The following is a 22,492-nucleotide window of genomic DNA, read 5'->3' as shown; positions in this document are numbered from 1 at the left end:
GTTTTGTTTACTTAAAGGATAACTTAAAATGCTCTTATTTTAAAATGTCCTTATTTTAAAATGTGTCTTTTGAGTGACACTTGATTCTGCATTTCAGGGTGTGAGTTGTCATATTGGAGAGGAATATATTTTCATGGCCACCTTGTTCAAGAGGCCTGTAAAACAGGTTTGACTTGAAGTGACCATTTGAACTTCACAAAGTAGTTTAATCACACTGAAAAACTTGTTTCTTTTAATTAAAAATGCATACATAATCTACTTCCCTGATCCCTGATATTACAGCTTGTTCTTCCTTGTCTCTTTTTTTAGGGGATGTTTTGTTTGTTCTTAAACATTGGATCTGCTGGGTCAATGAACTGTTACTCCAGGAAACAGAGCTGAGAGGACAACCTGAGAAGACATCATTATGATGGCAAGCGGGAACGCAACACTTTCCCAAAAGTCTCTCATCTAGGGAAGCATGCACATACCGTACTGTAAGAAAGCCACATTTGGGGCTCTTTAAACCACTGACTGTAACCTGGTCCAGCTTTCTCAGTGCCGGCTGGAAAAGACTTGACTTCTTCCATACTTTTGAAGTGGACTACAAGACTATACTCCTCAGCAGGATTTAAGATCTTCCTGGACACTTTACCAGCCCCTACACACACAACAAGATGATTGACCTAAGTTTCCTAACAGAGGAGGAACAAGAGGCAATAATGAAGGTGCTGCAACGGGATGCAGAGCTTAAAAGAGCTGAAGAAGAGAGAGTCAGGTAAGGGAACTAGCACCCTGGGTTGTCCTGGGAAGACCTTTCGTATACTGAGTTATTCAGAGCATAGGAGCGGATAAAAACAGTTGTTGCTGGGGGCCCCATATTTCACAGTATATGTGGTTTGGAGATTTTTACTCTGGACTTAGATTTAGTACAGTCTGTGGATAAAAAGCCTCTACCACAGAAATGATTCATTACTGGCCAAAAGACTAACTGTTGATTTGGGCCTTTACAATTCCCTAAGGGCCAAGCACACTTAGTACACGTCTGGTTTGACATGTCTCTGGCCTCTGAATCCTCAGAAAAGGATTCAGTTTGCAAGTATCAAAACCTCTGCAAAGTAAACTAATGCATAATAAGTGAGGGGATTTTTTTCAAAAAGAGCACTAGTGCTCCGAGCAAACAAAACGTCAGTATGGATGCAGTCAGCAATATGTCTGACTGGTGAAGCTATACCTCAAATATGTAGAGCATTGGAGCTGCAGTCCAGAGGAGGTACCAGTGCTACGCTCCATTGCCAAAAGAAGTCCTTGCAATCCATGGCTAAAGCAGAAAATTGTTCCCTATTTTCTTTGTGGTGTCACAGACGGAGCGATGTGTTGTTATTCTGGAGTGTTTTGTGTGCTGGGAGGCTTTCCTAGAGCTACTATTAGGGTAACTGCCATGAATAGACATGTATGCATGGAGAGCAGCATTACCCAGATGACTTGACTTTGAGAAAGCTGTCTGCACAGGTACAAATAGCAGTTGAATAGTGGTTTCAGCTAATATGGATAGCTACCTGCTCAAGAATGAGCATTTTAGTAGTCAGGCTTTTTTTCAGTGTGAATGAAAGTATCGGTTACAGGTACACAAAATGACAAGTGGCTGAATAATGAAAAAAGGACCCTCAGATGCTGAAAGGTCAAAGCGCTGTAATGCCAATGTTTACAGGTCTCTGCTGAGGCAGGATTTTCTCTCATTGATTCAGTAATCTTCTCTAGGATTCTTTCTCCTAGTGATGTTCCTCATGAAGACATGTATTTCCTATTTAAATGTTTTGAAATCATTCCAACCGTGATGCATCTGTGATGCTTCTCTTCTGCTAAGAACTATTTTTTGACAAATCCCCTCTGTATAGGCATACCCTACCTGGTCTGAAAGCGCTCAGGGAAAGTAACTGTAGATGTGAGTTTGAAAACAGTAGGAAGGAACCCTTCCCCTTCGTGGAACAGAAAATAAAAAAAGCCTCTCTCAGTAGTGGTCTGAAAGGGCTGTCAACAAGTATTTTTGTCTGTATAACTTCACTTTTGCTGTTTGTAATTCAAGTTCAAGAGGGTGTGGTGGAAAATGTCAGAGACTGCAGGCTGTAGCAGCCTGTAATCGGCATGTTTGTTTCTACAGTAAAATGTCTCTTCTGGTTTCTGAATATTACAGCTTCTCCGAAGCTGGAACCTTACATCTGAAACTGATTTTTCTGAATACATGTGGCACATGGAGCTTGCTTTTTGTATATTATGGATTAAAACACTACCTGAATGATATCACCAGCCAAGGAGATGGGGTATTTTTAGTTTGAATTCTACAGCCTTGCATACCTGGAAGATTCCAAGAGCTGGGATCAAATGTCATCATACAAACATCACACCTTGACAAAGTGTTATTTGTATGTGTATTTAATGGAAGTCTTTTAATGTGATCTTTTTCCCTCTGGCAGAAATTCTGAGGTTTGAAGGGGTGTTCTAATAATCTGCGCTGTGTTCCTGGAGCGTGGACAAACTGGTAACATGACAAAATCCTCTTTGAGCAACTTCCTAGTGGAATTTTACAAATCACCTGATGGAGTCCCTTCTCTGCTAACAGCTCCTAATATTGCTTATCTGTAGTAAAATTGTGCTGATTAATCTGGCTAAAGCAAGCGGTCTGCTTTAATTCTTGGCTTGAGTGCTGTAATAGGTGTTTGCCCCATCTTGTGTCTCCTCTTGTGTTGCTCTGAATCTGGCTGATAGTTTTAGGAACGGCATCATTTTGGGAACAGCATGCCTGCTTCCTCTTTGACCTCTGCTGAAGTCTATCCCAAAGGAAAGGGGATACTGACATTTTCTTCTCTGCGAAAGAGTGATGAAGAAATCTCAGATGACAAGAGGGTGTGATGCAAGGAAATCAAACGGCGTCGCATCCTTTTTTATTTCTAGGCCAAGAAGATGCCTCTTTTTGCTTCATTACCCCAGAAGCTGCTGCCAGCCCCTGAATGGCAGTGTTGCTGAGGAGGGGAAAAATGGCAAGAAATGGAAGAGTTGAGTGACAGCTTGTCAAGACTTGAAGCTGTTTCTCATCGTATTACTGACTGACTTTTTTTTGTTGTTGTCCTTATTCCTGTCCAGGGATCTCTGATACACCCTGCTCCAGCTGGGCTTCAGGTATTGAACAAATGGGTGGGCTAAACACATAGCTGAATTTCCTGGCAATGGCTTCAGCGTAGCCCCTAACTCTTTTTACAGTTGTGTAGTTCAGAATTAACACAGTTTCAGGCCGTTTCTGGACACAGTAACATGGAACAGAAATATATCTGCAGTTCTCCATTGTGGTTGGGTGACTCTTCTGTGGTGGAGTGGCTGGGCCCTGGCACCAGCGTGTCTGAGGCAGAAAGCTGTTGTGGTTGACTTTGTGACAGGGTTCCCTGCTGTGGCTCTCGGTCCTTTCCAGCAGAACCTCCTGGCAATGCTGTTGTGGGCTGTGCTTGGGATTGTTTGCTCGTTGAATAAATTGAAGGAGGCTAGTGATAGGGAAATTCTGATGTGGAGTTCTTTGTGTGGTGGGTGGTGACTACTGTGTGCCAAACCCCTTTAATATATACATTGGCCTGGCATTGTGAAAAAATAGAAGGCTTCAGGGATCTGATTCTGCTGGATGCTACATACACTTAACCTTTCTCATGTTCAGTGGGAGTGCATGGCTGTTGAAAACCTAGTGTAAATTCTTCTTTGGTTCTGGTCAGCTTTAACAGATATCCTCTTCTGTCACTCTTCAAGGCAGTTTTCCTTATGTTGTAGATGGCCAGAAGCAAGGCTTTTTTGTGGTGTTTTTTCTTTCTTATGATGGGATATATTTAAGGTATTGGGTGAGCTGAATATTGGTATTGGGGGAACCAGACTTAACACTATAGTGTGAAAATGATATTCAACAACTGTCACAGGCATACATTCTTAAAATTTTCATTAAATTCTTTTCTGTTAGATGTAACAATCTTGAGGGCACACTTAACAGGGGCAAGGTTCTTGGTTGAGATGGTTTTGAACATGGGTGCCAGTTCAAGTTTAAAGGGCTGATTGAAGATGGAAGAGTTTAGAGATGTCTTAGAGGTGCTGTCAAAGCTAACCTTCTCATTTCTGAGAAGAATTACCAATTTTTCCTACTCTGCCTCTAGGATATTTCTTCCAAATGTTCCAGAAATTTTCAAAATGTGTCCTCAGTATCCACTCAAATGATTGTGGCAGCTTGGTAGTATCTGCATAGTTTGGTAAATAGACCCCAATGAGAGAGTTGGGATTGTTTAGCCTGGAGAAGACTCCGGGGAGACTTTATAGCAGCTTTCTGAAGGGTGCCGACAAGAAAGCTGGAGAGGGACTTTTTACAAAGGCATGTAGGGATAGGACGAGGGGTAATGGCTTCAAACTGGAAGAGGGGAGATTTAGATTAGATATTAAAAGAAATTTTTCACTGTGAGGGTGGTGAGACACTGGAACAGGTTGCCCAGAGAAGCTGTGGCTGCCCCATCCCTGGAGGTGTTCAAGGCCAGGTTGGACGGGGCTTTGAGCAACCTGATCTAGTGGGAGGTGTCCCTGCTCATGGCAGGGGGGGTGGAACTAAATGATCTTCAAGGTCCCTTCCAACGTAAACCATTCTATGATCACTCCTCTAATTGCCATACAATACCTAGGGACTCTTTCTAAAGCTAAATCTCCACAAAAATGTTAATTTTACCTGTTCTCCACCCCTTTTTCTTATAAACTCCTTAATATATATCACTTGCACTATTTCACATTAAAAGTTTGGGCATTTGTAAATGAACAGAAAAATAAGATGTGGAAGAGGTGTGGCTTACAGGCAAGACAAGAACACACTATGTTTGTTTGTGCTCTGCGTTCTGTCCTGGCCAGTAAATGGAACGGCACTTTGTGTGTCTAACTGAGGTCTTTTAGGCTGGCCATCATCCCTTCTCATCCATGCTGAATTTTTTTGAAAGCTTGCTTGGGCTCTGGATTGGGGATGCCACAAATAACAATAACTTTCTCTAAATTTGGAGCTAAGCATATGTTAAGATCCTGTTGGAGCATCCCTTCTAGCAACATGATTCTGAGGTTCTTCTCAGGGTACTGATGTTATCCTTAAGCCTCAGTGGATTAAAATTAGTCTAGTAATAAGCAAGCATGACTAATAAGAAAATAAAGCTCACAATTCTTGTGGAGCTGACTTTAAAAACATTAAAAAAGACTAAACTCACTTTGCTGCACCTTTAATTCTTGTGTTTTTAGGTCATACATTTGTGTCAACAAGGAGCTTGCTTACAATGTGAGCAAAGCTTTTTAATCTGAAGTTAATTCTACCCTTAGTGACAAAAAAAATCTACGCAGGTTGATTTATTGTAAGAGGCTAAGAATTAGGCGGCTTGAACTCTTGACAAAAATTCAAGCTGAGAGATCTTAGTATCTGCTCTGGTCAAACAGCGAATCTGCTTTCGTGCACTACTTAAATATATTATAGGAGAAATAGAAATTAGATGTTATTAATTGAAACGCATTCCATTTTTATATCCAGTTTTGAAATCCTGTGTCTAATGGTCATACCAGGGACTTCTGATTAACTTTTATCGGGTTTACTTGTTTGTAAGTATAATGTGTGGATCGTCAAAGTGTATACGTGAGAGTGTGTGCTTGGAGATTGCCTTGAACCAAATCAGGAATATCCTGTAAGCTCTTTCCTTGTGCCCTTAGCTGACTGATTTCTTTGTAGCTGGGCAGATCAGCTGAAGGAGAAGGAGCTCTATCACACTGTGGACAACCTGGAGTACTCCCCCAAAGGAGCTTGTGGATGAGACTACACTTGCCCTGCTGCCCATACTTTCCTTCCTTCCTTTGCTTGGCTTTGTGTAGTGGTTGCATAAGATGAAAGCAGCTCAGAGGCACTTCCCATTGCCAAAGATGGAGGGGATCCAGCATGTCAATTCAACAACAACCTTTTTTTCAAATAAATGAAACTTGGTCTATTTTTTTTTCCTTTTTTGGCTTTAGCAGTTTAAAAATGGTGTATATATATATTTAATGCTAGGTTTAATGTGTTAATGGGGCAGGACTTCTGAGATATTTGGCAAAAATCAAAGTATCAAATGGCACTCCCAGTTCCTGATATTTCAGGTATGTAAGCACCTAAATACACCCAGATGAGAATGGTCCTCTTTGGGCTGTAAGGTGCGTCTGTGTGGGTGGAAAAGGATAAGCTCCTGTCTTCTGGATTAATTCCCCCTTGTGGACATTGCTTAGCACCAAATGTGGCTTTCCAAATACAGTGACCGTTCAGGAAATAGAGCAATTTTATTCTCTAGCAAATGCGCACGCCATTTATGTGCATGTGTACTTTTTAAAAAAGCCAACTGACCCAAGAATGACTGGGTTTGGTGAGGAGGTTGGTAGTTGCTCTCCAGACATATATTCTTTAAAAAAAAAAAAAAAATCCCAATGCCCCTCCTCCCCTATTCTGAGCAAACTCATTTTTTTCCCCTAAGTCTCCATTTGTCACTGGACAGACAAAAAAAATAAGGGGAGATATATCTTCCAGAAAGCTTTTCTGAATCCTTTATGGTTTCTGCTGGGTTCACCAGAACAAAGCAACAGTGAACTCCCTTGGTCTCAGTGCACCTTGTGAAGAGCCAGTAAGGAAAGCAGGACTGTTTTCATCTTAATCTGGTGAGATAAGTGGGGTTGAGGAAGAGACCCTACTTACAAGGTCTTGGTAGCAAACATGTCATTGGACTATACTGGGAACTGGGCTGATACCTTTTCTTCCCAGTAGCGATTGCTAACTTGTCTACTAGTAGCAGATGGATTATTTGACTGGATGATGCTTGTTTGAAACAGCTCATGAAGCAGGCTGGATGGAGCTCATTTTGTATAGTAGAAGAGTGTGCTTAAGGGAAAAAGTGGATACTAGTAAGGCTTTTTAACCTCTAAATTGAGTACTTCCCTCAGTAAGTATGTTTTTCCCTACAGTACAAAAACTATCTTGGTAAGATCTGTCACTTGTTTGTGCCTGGGACTGTGTTGTATTATTGAGTGCCAAACTGAAGCCTTTGTCTTCAAAGTAGATTAGCCTTGATTTGTAGCTGCCTGAAATCCTGAAGTGCGACCTATTTTTTAGCACAGCATCAATTTCTTGGAGATGCCCTTGCTGGTAGTATCAAGAAGCTTATAAAGTACTGGGAATGCTGTTTGAGCAGAACCTGTGAGGGAATGCATGTACTTCATGCAACTTCTCCTCCCTAGATTCAGGTCGTCCTGTACTGCTGTCCAGGCTGACTCTAATACCAAAGGTATATTGTCACAGGATAGCTCTTCCTTCGCTGTGAAGGTTTTCTTGTGTGGTTGGTTTTTTCCATGGCAGGTTTACTTGGGTTGTGTATAAAGAGGGAGGGGAGGCCTCTAAGCAAACCCCTTAAAACAAGCAGACAAACTAATCACTGGAAGGCTGTTCTAGAAATTAGACAAGTGGAAGCTAATAGAAACTGTGAAGGCTTGCAGACCTTTAAAGACTCCCACCTCCTATACCCTGTAACCTCAACAGTACTGCTGCAGATTTCCTGAATGGAATAAAATTAAGCAGTACAGTAAGAAATGCCTAAACAAATTTACATATTCTGTATGCCTGCCTAGGAAGTATCTACTAATAGGAGAATAAGCCTGCATGCTAAGTGCAGGTGACGTAGTTGAAAAGCATATAAAAATAAAGGACTTCGTCTTCAGTGCAGAATGTATATATGATTTAACCCCCCATGGCAGGGGGGTTGGAACTAGATGATCTTTAAGGTCCCTTCCAACCTAAACCATTCTACGATTCTAAATGAAATATGGGGACAACATGCCAGCCTGATGCCCCACATGTGGCTGTCTTCTAGGAGAGAAATGATGTATAGCAGGGTTAATCTGGTCAGTGTGTTTCACAGTCACTTGCTCAGCACAGGAGTTAGGATCATAGTTTTGGTTCCAGATTCTGGTGAAGACCATATTTCAATGGGCAGCAGAGCTGCCTGCTTTCACTTCTTTCTCTCCAGAATTAGCTGACTTGTCTCACACCTACGAGCTTATAACTCATTCATTCTAATGGTTCAGGCCTGGATGTGTCTGTCTTCCCTTCTGACTTCAGAATAAATGTCAGTTTGTCTTGTTAGTCATCAAGACTTGTGCTGACTACAGCCTAGTTAGTTCTTCAAGGATCCAAAAGCGAGATGCTAGCCGAGATTAATTCATCAGGATATTGTTAGTAGACCTAGCATGCCCAGACTTCTGAATAGGCATAAAATGGAAGAACATGCAGGACTACAAACAGAACTAGACTGCCTTTTTCGTGTGTCTCCACCTACTTCTACCTACTGAAAACCTTGCTATCCAAAGAGACCACAAAGGCAAGAATTAGAGGTGTTGCTGATGAGGTATCATGATGACAAGGATGGGGAAAGGCTGCAAAACACCATTGGTTTGATTTATTCTTTCTAGTGAAGCCCTCAACCAGTTTAAAATTATATTGCTTTATTGCTTAAACCAATCAAATAGTAACTGATTTTTTTTTTTTTGAAAGTCGTATGTATGCAGCTACCATGCAAAAGGAATGATCCATATTCCCAACTCAGGACTGCCCATTATAAATGTTTTGGGTGTAGTTCTCTAACAAATGCCAGAACAGACTTTTTCCCTGCACCTTATCTAAAGATGTGCAGACTAAAGAGGCACGCTCATGCAAAGTGGAATGTTTAAACAGTTACTCCTCTTGCCTTGTAAAGCTTTTATGGCTGTTTCCCATTCTCAAAGGGAAAAAAAAGTAATCTGATCAGCAAGTCTGACACTTATAATGCCTGGTGTAATATCCTTTTACTCCTGTTCTTGCATGAGTGATACTATGAAAAGTTTCTTGTCTATGGTAGGTGATGCAGAACCTAAATCCTTTGTTGTCTTTTTGTTGATTTGGGGTTTGTTGTTATGCTTGCAGCAAATAGAATTGAAGATAAATTCCTCAAAAGTCTCTCTCCTTCCACCTTCTCCACTCGTTTGGTATTTCATTTGCAGGAGGGAGGTTTTGGAAGTGAATTTATAGATAAGGTGATGGTATCGGGCTTTAAAAAGTCTTCATTTTGCTGCCAGTCACTGGGGTGCTTTTTTCATATGTTCAGAATAGAGGGTGTGAGACTCTAATGAATCTGTCTCTTTGAGCCAAACATAGACCCTGATTTAAATCACAGAATGGTCAGGGTTGGAAGGGACCTCTGGAAATCATTTAGTCCAACCCCCCTGCCAGAGCAGGTTCACCTACAGCAAGTTGCACAGGATGACATCCAGGTGGGTTTTGCATGTCTCCAGTGTGTTTGTCACAAGAAGGCCCAGAATGTGCTGGCACCACACAGACTTCCCTGTCCAAAAAGCTCAGTTTAAGCTGTCAATTGAAGAATAAGGCTATAAAAGACGTTATTAAGATGTCAGTCATTACATCTTGCAAATCCTGTTGTGCTTTGTAATACAGATTATGAATAAGGGGGGTACAGTGGAAGGAATTAAGACACTGAGGAGGTATAGCTGAACAGTTTTAGATACAGGTATGTAGATCCTGTTGTTTCAAGAAAAGAAACCGAAGTCACTATCACTCCGTCCTAAAATGCAATGAGCTATTGCACTAGCCTAGAAAGCTTAAGATAAACGATTCTGGATTTGCTGATAGGAAGGTTGACAGAGACTGATTATATCAGAGCAGATTTCCTGCCTTGCATGTGATTTAGCCCACTATCAGATGTTCCGCAGGTGGGGAGAAACAGCCCAATTAATGCATGCATAGATTTTCTGTTTGCCAGGAGAGTGCCAGACAGTTACTTTGTATGCCCAAGCAATGTAATTCTGCAAGTACTTAATGCCCTAGTGGGATGAAAAATTTGTCATCTTACTATCAAAAATGTTTTACCTAGGTATAGAGGGAAAATATTAAGTAATGGGGGAGCTCAGGCTTATTTTTAAAGTGAATTTTAAAGTGAATTCCTTTTAACTATATACCTTCATTTTCTTGAGTTTAGCGTGCCTATAGAAGAAACAGGCACTAGCTTTACTATAACTTTAAGCTGTTTCACTCTGAAAACTGCAACGTAGGCTAACTGGCATTTTAACAAACCACTGCAATGTTACTGCATTGTCTCCTAATTGCAAACTTGGCAACTGAGCCTTGCAATCGAAATCTTAATCTGAATGCCTACTAGTTCTTTGGTCACCAAGAGGAAAATAACGTAATGACAATTTACTTAGGCTTTCTGTTGACTAGGGAGCGGGTGTAGAATCAACTCTTGGGTTCTAATCCTGTTGTGATGTGCTGGGAGGTATATGTAGCGGTGGAAAACGATGACTGTTGTCTGATTTCTCTGCAATTCCTTTTAAGGTAAAGCACAATCTAAATCTAATGCCTAGCAGTCAAACAGGCCCACGTGGTGCAAGCAGTTTGATATTACTGTTAAGGCCTGCTCATAACAGAGCTTGAGAATTCAAGTAGTGTTTTAAAAATTCCCATTTGTAACCTCAGTGGTTGTTTTTGCAGCAAGTCTATGATGTGTTGGTGAATGCAGACTTCTTAAAAACCTTTTTCCCTGCCAAGACTTAGAACTACTTGTCTTTCTGATAATGGAAATCTGCTGCCTTGTTTGTGGCTAGAGAGTGCTTGGGAGTAGCTCTAATATTTATGTTGCCCTTAGTCCCTCAAAAAATGGGACTGAAAGGCGGAATACTTGAAGTGTGTAAGCCAAGCTAACAAAGGTCAAGTGCTATCAAGGTGAGAAGAAAAGGTAAAAGTAGTTTATAAGTAAACTGCTGTGAGCTTCTGTCACTTCATACCAGGCAGTCCTGTTAGCCACACAGGTCATTTGTGAAGAAAGTACTGGGGAGATTGAGGGCACGTTTATACCTTTGTTAGCAGCGTAGTTATTTCCCAAAGTCTAGAAGGCCTGTTGACTGGTGGAATAAAGGTACACTAACTTCCATAGGCAGCAAGCAGGGGTGGGAGCAAGGTGCCTGACATTGACTTTTCAGCCAAAATGATGGCTGCATTGGCTATGGGTGACATTCAGTGAGAGTCTAGAGCCGTGACAAATACATGCTTCTGTCTCTGTCCTTCTTATGTTATGTTAATCGGTCACAGATCTGAGTCCAAAAGCAGATGACGCAGCTGAGAGGCCTGGGATCCTGTCTGCTTCTGTGGTGGTTTATTGGTCTGAGCCAACTGGAAAAGGTCTCCTACCACACCCTAGTTTCAGTGGTTGAGTACAAAGGGGAAAGAAGTGAGCAGCATCTGGGGTAAAAGGGTTGAATCAAACAGGGTGAGGGCACTGAATACTGGTTCTGTGACTCAGTACCTTCCCGCTAGAGAACCTCCCTCAGCATGTGTTGTCATACTGCCCTGAAGCACTAGCTGGGGTCAGAGCTTTGCTGCCCTGCAGGCTGTGCAAATAGCCAGTCCCTAGCCCTAAGGAGCATCTGTTCTGAGAAGGCAAATAACACATGGGAAAGAAGGTGAAAGGGAGAAGCAATCATCCGTGTAAAAAGTTCCTGTGTGCCGTATTTCCACTCTTCTTGTTGGCTGTGTTCATAAACTGGCTGAGCAATGAGGAGTTGGCTCATACCTGAGTAATGTATTTGCTTGAGGACAGAGGGAAGCTACTGCTGTGTTCCTGCTTCAACTTGGAAGACCTGCAGCATATGAAAAGTGTGTATTTTGGCTCTTAGAGAAGCACAGTTATAAGCAAGAGGGAGGGCCAAATTTTAAATGGCCCAGTAATGCTATGGACTGTTGAATCTTGGCATTAAAAACACCAATGGTGACCTCAACTCCTGGCAGCCTCAACTGCGTGTAGCTGATTTGAGACAGAGAATTTGTTTACATGCCTAGGAGGGACTGACTGTTGACAGTACTTTCAAAAAGTTTAGGAATTCGAATTATAATATGCTGATACATTTAAATAAATCTTTTCATTTCTGGCCGTACAAGGATGAAGAAGTTGAGTGATAGGTGAGAATGGCTTATCTTAGTGTGGTGGTTGAGACTGGCTCAGTGTCCTTTCTCTGCTGTGAACGATGGACTGTGATCATAGCTACTTGATTGCACTGGAAGCTCCTTCTCCTAAACTCATGAGCAATATAAAACTGGCACAAACTGGCCAGTCTAGTGCCAGTGCAAGGACTGTCTAGTCCTTGGGGTTGGACTAGATGACCTTTAAAGGTCCCTTCCAACCCGAACCATTCTATGATTGGCCATCAGGCCTGTGGAAGATAGCACCATCCCACAACAATGTGGGTTGGGTTTAGCCTTAAAAGTGTCTTGAGTAACTTGATTTGTTTTGATTTCTCCCTTGGGCTCTGTTATTAGCTTGTTTGCTGAAGGAAAGGACATAAATGGAGAAGGCAGATGAAGCCTGACTTGACTCTTTTGATTAAGTACTCTCTAGATCTGTGTAGTAACTTTCCTGGTCTGCAGGTTAGTCTCCAGGCTATGTATAAGTATATGCCTAACAAGGAAAGTAAACAACCTCTCAAATTGCACACAGCAACTCCTTATTCCGTTAAAGTGTGCTTCATAAAAGCAGGGTGACCCTGAAGCCTGAAATCAAATTATTAAAAATTTGCATCATGGTATTTAAAATGGCTGCAGTTCACGTGATGGATACATGTAGATTAATAAACTGCACGAATGTATTTTGTTGTTTCTTTCATTTGATGCTGTCTTCCTTCGTAACTCATTATATTCATATAAGGATTTCTGTGTAACCTATGGAAAAAGTGGCACTATCATTCCAGTGCACTTTTCTAATATGTGTGTAAAAGTAGTGCCATATGAACAGCCTGAAAAGGCACCTTCTGAGCCCCAAAACAGCCAGAGACTTAATTTTGGCACAGATTTCTTATGCTACTCTGCTAGTTTCTCTCAATTTTAACCTTGGAAAACTGACCTTTGGAGGCAAGAAGTCAAGATCTGCAGTTACTGGAGACTTCTCCAGGGCTGTCTCTGCTTGAGAGCTTATCATAGCAAAGCATGTTCCTGTTTTGGTATTGGTTGGGTTTGTGTTTTTTTTTTTTTTTTTTTTTGGGGGGGGTTTTTTTTTTTTTTTTTTTTGGAGAGTTCCTTTGACTGATGCTCTGAGGGTAACAGGGCTGAGGCTTTTTCTTCTCCAGCTCATTGCCATCCTTCATAATTAAATAAGGAGAGTAACAGGTCAGAAGATGGAAATAGTGTGCTGAGACAGCATTTAAAAAAAAAAAAAAACCAACCCAAAACAAAACAGCACAACTGTCCCCCAAAAAAACCCAAAAATCTAACTTTTATTCTGTTCACACAGGTAAGTAGATTGTGTATATCTCATATTCTTTTATTTTTTTTTCCCTCCTCAGGCATTTACCAGAAAAAGTCAAAGATGATGTTCAGCTAAAGAATATGAGCGGGCAGTGGTTTTACGAAGCAAAGTCGAAGAGGCACAGAGATAAGATACATGGAGCAGATATTATTAGGGCTTCCATGCGCCGGAAGCCTGCCACTCTTGGTAAGCATTTGGTTTATATTTTATTTTGGAAAGGCTGGCTCTTACTTAGATAATGTCAGACACTGTTGTCTGTGAAATACAAGAATATTGCTATCTCTGCAAGCAGAAAGTGATGCAAAAGAGAGATTTGCCGTGTAGTTTACAGTGTAAGCTTTCCAATGCTATGTATTAAAGACAGAATTCTGTATGGTGACTGCTAACAGGAGGGACTAGCTTGTGTTCATGTGTAGGATTAAAAGCCCTTTGCAGTCCTGGACTGTGTTCTTATGTCCATTTTTAGGCCCTGTGAGCTACCCTGGAATGTGCAAAGAATCAGAGGCTGAGGAAATTGCTCTTTATTATGGATTTCCAAGTCTTTGGGTGCTCAGTTTGAGACCTCTGAGGCTTAATTTATTTTTTTATTTTTAAGGAGACCAAAGGTACTTCAAATTCATTTGAAATGGTAGGCACCATGAGGTAGAGCTAGTGGTTGTAACTACTGAAATCTATGTTCCAGGAGCTCTGGCAGCTAGAACTGGCCTCCTGTGTCCACGTTACCATCCTCTACATTTGGGTGTCTTCAAATGATGTTTTAGAAATGTTTGTTAACACCAACTGTCTTTATGTGCTAGATAACAGTTGCAGACATTAAATTAGTAGTATAGATAGGGAGTAGTATATTGTGTGTAAATTGAGTAATGCCAACAAGCCTGGTGCTCGATCGATAAATAAGAGTTTCAGAATATAATATTTATTAAAAAAATTACAATGTGGGAAGATAATGCACTGTGTTCAACATCAGAAGTAAATACAGTGGTTTGTTTGGAGAGAAACAAAACAAAAGAGAAGAACATAAGAGCTGCTCTACTGGACCAGACCAAAAGCTTGTCTCTGCGTCACCCTGCCTCTGAGCGTGCCTCTGAGCGTGCCTGGCAGCGTGTTCAGGCTCCAAGGCCAGGACCAGCCTGCAGCCAGTTGCACCTCAGACTTTTTTGAAAGAAAGGAGGTATTTCTGGATTTATTTTTTTTTTTTTCCCTCATTAATTTGTTCAAGAAATTATTTAAAGCCATGCCTCTTTAACATTCACCATGTCCTGTATTGAGGCATTTTAAAATGAAGCTTTTCCACGTAGAAAGTGACCGTTTCCTTTTCTGGTTTTGAACTGATCACCATTACTATTATCCCTGAGAGAGAAAGTAAACAGTCGATCTATATTCACAAAAGCATATAATATATGATATACAGGATTTCATAGACTTCTATCATAAACCTCTCAGCATCTGGCTTTCTAATCTGAAGATTCCTGGTGTATTTTGTCATTCTTTGTGCAGAAAGTGATTTTTTTTCTTAGAGAAATTGACCTCTTGATTGAGAAAAATCCCCTCTTAACCTTCTTTAGTTCTACTAAACCCTTTTGACTTACAAGGGCAAGACTCTTATTAGTCTCACCAGATTGTACTGATATTTGTAATCTTTTTTTTTTTTTTTTCTTTTTTCCTTAAGTTCTCTTAAGGGGTTTTGCTGTGTTCTAGTGAAGCAAGTCAGGTACTTCTGTCAATACTGTGGATGGACTACAGCTTGATACTTTCTATAGGTTTTGTAACTACAATTTAGCCTTGTTTTCCTGTGTCTAATCCTGCAGTGTTACACCTTCTCAATTCCTATATTCCCAGAGATGAGTTTGGATAATGGCAGTTCAGTCAGATTGAGGTTACTGTGTGTGATGAGTTTGGGTTTTTAAGTTAACAAGAAAAGGCCTGAAACAGAAAAGAATGCAAAAATTCATAGGTGGTTAGTGCGGTGTATTTGTGGTTTGGGCTGGTTTTAGATTTGAAAGTTATGAAAATCAGCTGTAAAATTTTACAGTAACTTATAGCTTAAAGGAAAGCTCTTAAAGCCATTTTATCTTAAAGGAAGGTTAATTACTGCCCATCTTATTACTTGAACAAAGGAGCGTACCGTTACCTTCAGAACTATGTGCAGTTGCTTGGTTTCAATGACTCATTAGATGTCAAGATACTTTTGCTTGTGGTTATGGATCGCAAAATTGAGAATAAAAATCTTGTTTATTTTTGCACACTGAGAAATTCTTCATTTCTAACCTGTTGGAGAAGTGCAAAAAGCATTAGAGGAAACAATGTAAACTAATGTTTTGACTCTGAAAGGGGTTATCAGAATAGTATTCTGTCCCACCCCAGAAAGAAATGCAAATATGTTTGCATTTGCTAAATTAGGTGGGGCTTTTTGCTTGGGTGTTTTTTTTATACTTACCTTCTTAACTTCATGTGGTAATTCTATCCATAAAGGATTAGCCACCTGCTTAAATGAGAGTTATGACTAACTTCCAGTTTAGTGGTGTAGGAAAGGAAAAATTCACTTGATTAACTGAACTTCAACATATTTTCAGTTTCCTGTGGTTTAATTGTTTTTGTTTCCTCAGGACACTGAGGCTGAATTTTCAGTGTTTATCTAGCTGCAAGAACTACAGCACCAGTCTTTACCAGAGTTGTAGAAACTCCTCAATTTAGGATCACTTTAAGGTCTAAAGCAGATGTACCTGGAGTAGTAGAGTGAAGTTTTCAGAGCAGTATGTGACATTCCTAGTAGCATTAAAAAAAATTATTCTTCAGAAGGCACCAGATCTGTTTCTGTACACAATTCAAGTAGAGTTCACTTCTGAAACAGCTGTAGGTCTGAATGCAAATACTTGTATTTGCTTCTTAAGTCCTCTATGAACATATGGGAGACAACAATATTCTTGTTTCGTGTTTTAGCTGAAGTGAGTCAGAACAAATCAAACAAAGCAAAGAACAGCTGGGTGAGCAATGTTAATAAAGAAGTCTTTGTGTCACCAGAACTACATGGCATTGTGGAATATCAAGAAGAAGAACAACAACTGAAATCTAGTTCAAGGTAAGCTGTCTGTTTAATCACACTTAATATGTGTATATCAGGACTGGTGAAACTTGTGAGCTGTAAGTTCCATCCAAAATATTGTACTTGCCTCTTATTTCAAAGGTCATCTAATATTTCCTCAGAATTGCCTAAGGAATCTGTGCATGTGAAAGGTTGACAAATCATAGTCGTGCATTGATAACTGTTCTACATTCAAATGCAGAACAGTCTTTGGCTTACCTCTTCAAGGAAAAAGTCGTCAATGGTGTATAGAATGGTCCCACACATGTTCTCATGTCACAATTTAGTGAGACCATCCATTTTAGAATGGCTGGCCATGATCAGTCCTCTGCAGTTAGTAACAGGGGGACAATAACCTCTGCATCTCTTCAGTCACTTCATGAGACCAGACTAGTGATTCAGCCTGAATTTTGAGCTTGGATCATATGAAGAATCAGAAACTGAGAAATTGCTCTTTAGAATTTTCCAGATTTTTGGGTGCACAGTTTAAGATCTCTCAGGCGTTTTAAGGAGACCAAATGTATTTCAGGTGGCAAGAACCAGAATCTTTGGATGCTTGCAGAAAATAAGTCAGGTTCTACCAAGAAAAATAAATGTTGTTCTGGAAGGGAGAGGCTTCCATTCAGAGTAAGGCCAGACAGTCAGCTTGGGTATACCTGAATGGCAATAGTAGTTGCAGGAAAGCTGGGTGATAAGTAGTTTCTGAGCTACAGAGGATGTTGTATTAAATTACTCTATCTCAAGTCTGTAAACATCCTGAACAGCTCTTTGAAATATTCAGAGTTGATTTCTGAGGGAGACATGTCTTCTCTTAAAAATACCTATGTGTAGTAATTCATTGGCTGTGTGAAACGCTTTCAAAAAGCCTGCGTTTGAAAAGGGAGGTGCTGATCTCTGAGCTAGGGCGACAGCAGGTGGAGATGAAATGTCTTTAAATGGCCAGATTCCTCAACATCCTTGAGGAAACAAGAACCAGGGTGTAACACAGGTAACCATTGTTTGTGCTTTCAGGGAACAGAGTGAGGTAAGAGCCAAAGTTACTTCTTAGGATGACTGTTTTACTTCTGGTTGTGGCATTGATCAGCGCTCTAACCTTTCACTTTCTTGTCTGTCTTCTCAGTCCTTCTCTGTACATCATCTGTTTTTTCTTTGCAGCAAGGCTTGTCTCCTACTATACATTTGTACACTGTCTAGTAGCAGTTGAATCTTTCACTTTCGTGGTCTGCAAACTGGGCACGCACGTTCATGATGAATGGCACCAAAGGTTGGTGTAAGTCTTAACCACTTTGGCTTGCATTTCTGGTCTTTCTTATCCTTTACGTATCATTATCAGTGAACTCAGAGGTGTATTTGTCTTACCCGCATCTGAAATCGTGCTGAAAAAGGTCAAATAAATGACTTTGTTTCAGACTTCCCAAAAAAAGAAGTTGTACAATAAGGATGATAAAGGTTGCTTATCACAAGAAAGAGCCTAGCCCTGCCCCCCACCCCCCGGCCAAGGTGGCTGATCACAGAATCACTGAATTACAGAATTTTCAGAGTTGGAAGGGACCTCTAGAGATCATCTAGTCCAACTCCCCTGCTAAAGCAGGATTGCCCAGAGCACATTACTCAGGACTGCATCCAGGCGGGTTTTGAAAATCTCCAGAGAAGGGGACTCCACCCCCTCCCTGGGCAGCCTGTGCCACTGCTCTGTCACCCCAACTGTAAAGAAGTTTTTTCGTGTATTTGAACAGAACTTCCTATATTCCAACTTGTGCCCATTGCCCCTCGTCCTGTCACTGGGAACCACCGAGAAGAGTCTGGCTCCATCCTCCTTCAACCCACCCTTTAGATATTTGTAAGCAATAATAAAGTCTCCCCTCAGCCTTCTCTTCTCCAGGCTAAAGAGTCCCAGCGCTCTCAGCCTTTCCTCTTAAGGGAGATGATAATGGTGACAGAGTTAGTTGTTACTGAATGTAGTGTTTTTACAGGTGGTTTTTACCTTCAGGAGATTGTTATGGAGTTATCTCTTTATCGGCAACACAAGACACGCTGATGTTTAATATATCTTTTAGAATATTTTGTGTGTCATCTTGCATGTCAGGAAAAGAGGATGATACTTTAAAAGAAGTACAGCCTTATAATGTTACTCTCACCATTACAACTCCACAAATTGTGTGTGATTGACAAAGAGTAATACACTTCATAAACTGCCAAGGCAACCTCTTCAAAAATATAGAACACAATGAGATTTAAGAACATGTAGACAATTGTTTGCAATATAACCAACTTGATAGTAGTCTTTAACTTGAGGTGATTTGATGACTTATTTCAGGTGACAGCCATGCAAAACTTGATAATTATTGTTCAGGACCCTCTCCTGCCCTTTGCTCCAAATTGTGCTAGAAATTAATCAGCGTGTATGCCTTGTTCATGTGTTCATACTCTCATCAATAGCTCGAGATCTTCCCTCTAAAGCAAGCCGTCACAGTCCAGGATTTATGGGACAGTTGGAAGTGGACCTTAGGAAGTGATCTATAATATGTGGGCTGGATGCTCACTTGCATTTACTTTGCATAAATACTTTATTAGATATCTCGGATTATTTGCTTCTAAAATGTCAAAAGCTGCAGCAAGCAAACGTGGCAGGACTATGTGAAATGCATTGCTTATGATTTTAGTATGGGCTTGTTTCACTGTGACTGAGATTAGTCTATACAACATTGCATGTGAGAAATTGCAAGAGGTGCCATATGTTTTTAAAATACTCCTCCTTTCCGTTCTCTTGATACTGGACTTTGAAAGAAACTGGTCTGACGTGGCTGTGGGCCCGTCTCTAATGACAGCAGCTGATCAGGAATTGAGAGGAAACAATACTGGGGAAGCAATAACCCTACCAGCTGGGGTGGGAAGGGAAGGCCTAGACACTGCAAACATGTAATTTGGTTGTTAGAATAGAAGACCTGCAAGAAATTAATTTCTGTTGACTCTTTCTCTTGCAATGCAATAGTCTCAACATGGCTCGAACTAAGAGGGTGAAACAGAGTATTATTCCGGACCTTGGAATTGCATAAAGTGAGTTAACAGCTTCTAGTGTCCAAATGCTACACACGGTTCAAGCATTTGGGCTTTTAAAACATTTTAAAGTGCTACTTTAAGAGTAGGTTTGTGGGAGCTTTGAGGTTTAGGGTTTGGGTCAGGTTTTTTTTCCCTTCTGCTAAGAGCAGGCTTCAGGCCAGCACTGGCTTGTAGGCTGTGCATAAACTGAACTGCTAACTTGAAGATTGGGAACGGAAGATATATGATAACAAATTACCCAGACCTTTTCTGTTCTGAATCCTATTCTTAAACCAAAACAATTCTTACCAAATGGGAATAAAGTTCAGTTCTGGTAGATCTATGTCTGTAAACTGCTGAGGGTCAAATCCAGCCCTGGAGCTAGTTCAACTGCTGTTGAGTCAGGGTGCTGCTATATTAGGTGGAAGAGAAGTCAGCCCGCAGCTATATTCTTAAAATTAACGTGGTGTTCTTCATCCCCACACCTCAAATATTTAAATTCAGTAATGAAGCTATGAACAATTTTTTTCTTGGGTGTTATATCACCATGGTACTTTTCTTGCATACCATAGCCTTGACAAGGCAGGTGTGTGAAGTGTCTTTGAAGGTGTAACCTGGCACAGAATGAGTTTTCATAGGGTGACTCAGACTGTCAATATTGCCTCTGTTCAGTGATACCATCTGTCTATATGCTGAATCTCAAAAAAGGACAATGTTAAGGGAGTTTTATGTTTCAAATTAAGATTTGTAGGTTTTCTTCCCTAGGCTAGAAAATAGTCACATTGAACAGGTGACAAGTGTGGGTCCTAAAATTCTGCAAGGTGAAAATTTGCACAAAAGATCTATTTCTCAAAATCCATGTAACTTTTCTGGAATAATAGGGATGCTGTCATACCTAGATAAGGACATTTTTATGGAGTACTGTTAAATTTCACTAGCTTTACTCACACCAGATTCTCTACCCTTTGGGACATGCCCAGGAAAGCTTATCTGTTTGAATGGGAGGCCATTTCTTGGGTGGACTGTATTGACAATGTCTGCAAATCTACAAGCCCTTTCTCCAGCTTTGTTCCTGCTTTTGCCTTGTTGCCTCTAAGTTCCTGTCCAGTGCTGTCCAGTCTGTGTTGAGTTTGGGCCTTCACTGTGCTTCTCAGCACTTTGTTTTGCTGAATAGCAATGCAGGATGTTTTAAATTTGGGTCTATTTATCAGTTTGGCTTCATACACTCTCTTAGATTAGCCTTGCAAATGGGGTATATCTGGGAACTTTTTGTTTATATTTCCTATCTGTATGGGTTGAAGGTAAACTCATATTTTCAGATCCTTTGTTGTGAAACTTAGTTATAGAATCCTGTGTGGGGGATTTTTTTTTTTTCCCCTACTTTGTTTTTTTAGAGCAGGGTTTTCAGTATGTAATGCCAGATTGACTTTAATTGTTGTATGGTAAGTCTGCAGTAGCATTGCATTAAAATATTGTTGGATTTTGTGTGTGTTCAATGAGACCTAAAAAAGTTACCTCCCCATCTGTAAAAACTGCAGACTGAAGAATGTCTTACTGGTTTCTTGCAGCACAGGGTACATAACAGTATTTTCCTTGTTTAAAATGAGGGAAAGGTTGAAACATTCATGACATTCATGACCTAGACCTTAAAAAAAAAAAAAAAAAAGCACCCTTTTTGTCCTGTTGAGTAGTACGTGGTGTAGATGAGACACAGTGCAGGAGTATACAGGTGTTCATAAAAACAGAAACACAAACTCAAGTCTTATAAAAGCAAGAACATAAACTTCAGTTCAGCAGAACAAAGATTCTTTAAATATATGTATTTGCAGATTTTTTTTAAGAAGCATTAGAAGGACTGAGGTTAAAAAACTAATGTGGAATGATATTCTTTAAAGAAATTTAAAGTTGCAATATTGAGCTCTTTGAGATTTAGAAAAAACATTTTTTTCTTATTAGTATCAGAGAAGAATAAAAAGAAAAATAACAATGTTATACCTGGTGTGTGCATATAGGAGGCTGCAGCAGCTGGTGTTGAAATGTAGGAACAGTTTATTTTTTCACCTATGGGATAGTTTTCATTATAAAATCAGCAACCTTAACTTTGTATCACTATGCATGATGGTATATTTCTTAAGGTAGTGTTGATCCAAAAGAGCAAGGAAGAGATACAGAAGTTATGGCTCAGATTACAACTGTTCTTTTTTTCCTAGCCTTATGTTCAGGCTGCTCCTTACTGTCTCATTTTATCTTTTCTGTAATGATATTTTTCCATTTATAAAACAGGAATGATGTCGCTTCTCAGACACACTTAGCAGTCCAGAGGACAGTAGCCTTTCAAGGGTGGCTGCCAGACTTTTTTTCTAAACTTCAAGGTTAACTGTACTGTTCCCTGGAGAAGATGGGACAATTGTTCTCTCCTCAACAGGGCAGACTGGTGCCAGTTACCTGATCGGAGGGATCTTTGTCTGTGTGAGGAGGCAGCTCCTGTTTGAACCTAGAACTTGATGAGAGCTGGGAGCTGGGGGTTTTTTGTGGAGTGCTTTTTTTTTTTTTTTTCTGTCCCAGGATACCACACCTGCCCTCAAAAGCATTGTCTTGTGGCTCTGCTGCTTACCAGTCAATATCTGAATGTCTTTTCACCCATACCAAAGATAATTGACCAAAGAAATATTCGGTATTGGAATCTCCATGTCCATCTATATTGGAAAAAACTGTAGGAGTTGCTTTCCTTTCTAGTCTGAGGTCTTATTTCCTACCTGGAGGATATTCATTTTTCCTGCCTTGTACCGTTTCCTCCATCCCCCAAATCATAAGCATGTAAGCTGGTTGATGCCAGCATTTTCTATGTAAAGTTAAGATACTCAATGTTGTTGTTATATGAAGATCATATTTAAATCCATATCTGACTTCAGTCTTCAAAAAAAAAAAAAGCTTTTTAATATCTGAGATGTTTAGATAAACAAATTATAAAATTATAATTGTTTAGGGAGAAAAA

The 22,492-nt window shown here is 40.3% G+C and overlaps 1 protein-coding gene across 1 annotated transcript in view; it reads left to right on the top strand.

The window, feature by feature from the left end:
• Positions 1-656: 656 nt before the first annotated feature.
• Positions 657-22,492, top strand: part of SYTL2 (synaptotagmin-like 2) — a 44,791-nt gene continuing 22,955 nt past the window's right edge. Inside the window, exons 1-3 of the mRNA XM_009881203.1 lie at positions 657-757; positions 13,414-13,562; positions 16,317-16,455. Coding sequence (XP_009879505.1) covers positions 657-757; positions 13,414-13,562; positions 16,317-16,455 — 389 coding nt within the window. The remainder of the gene's footprint in view (positions 758-13,413; positions 13,563-16,316; positions 16,456-22,492) is intronic.

Source organism: Charadrius vociferus, unplaced genomic scaffold (assembly GCF_000708025.1).
Source record: "Charadrius vociferus isolate BGI_N301 unplaced genomic scaffold, ASM70802v2 scaffold1, whole genome shotgun sequence".
Lineage (NCBI taxonomy): Eukaryota > Metazoa > Chordata > Aves > Charadriiformes > Charadriidae > Charadrius > Charadrius vociferus.
Note: the sequence above shows the minus strand (reverse complement) of the source record. Positions and strands in the feature narration are given on the sequence as shown.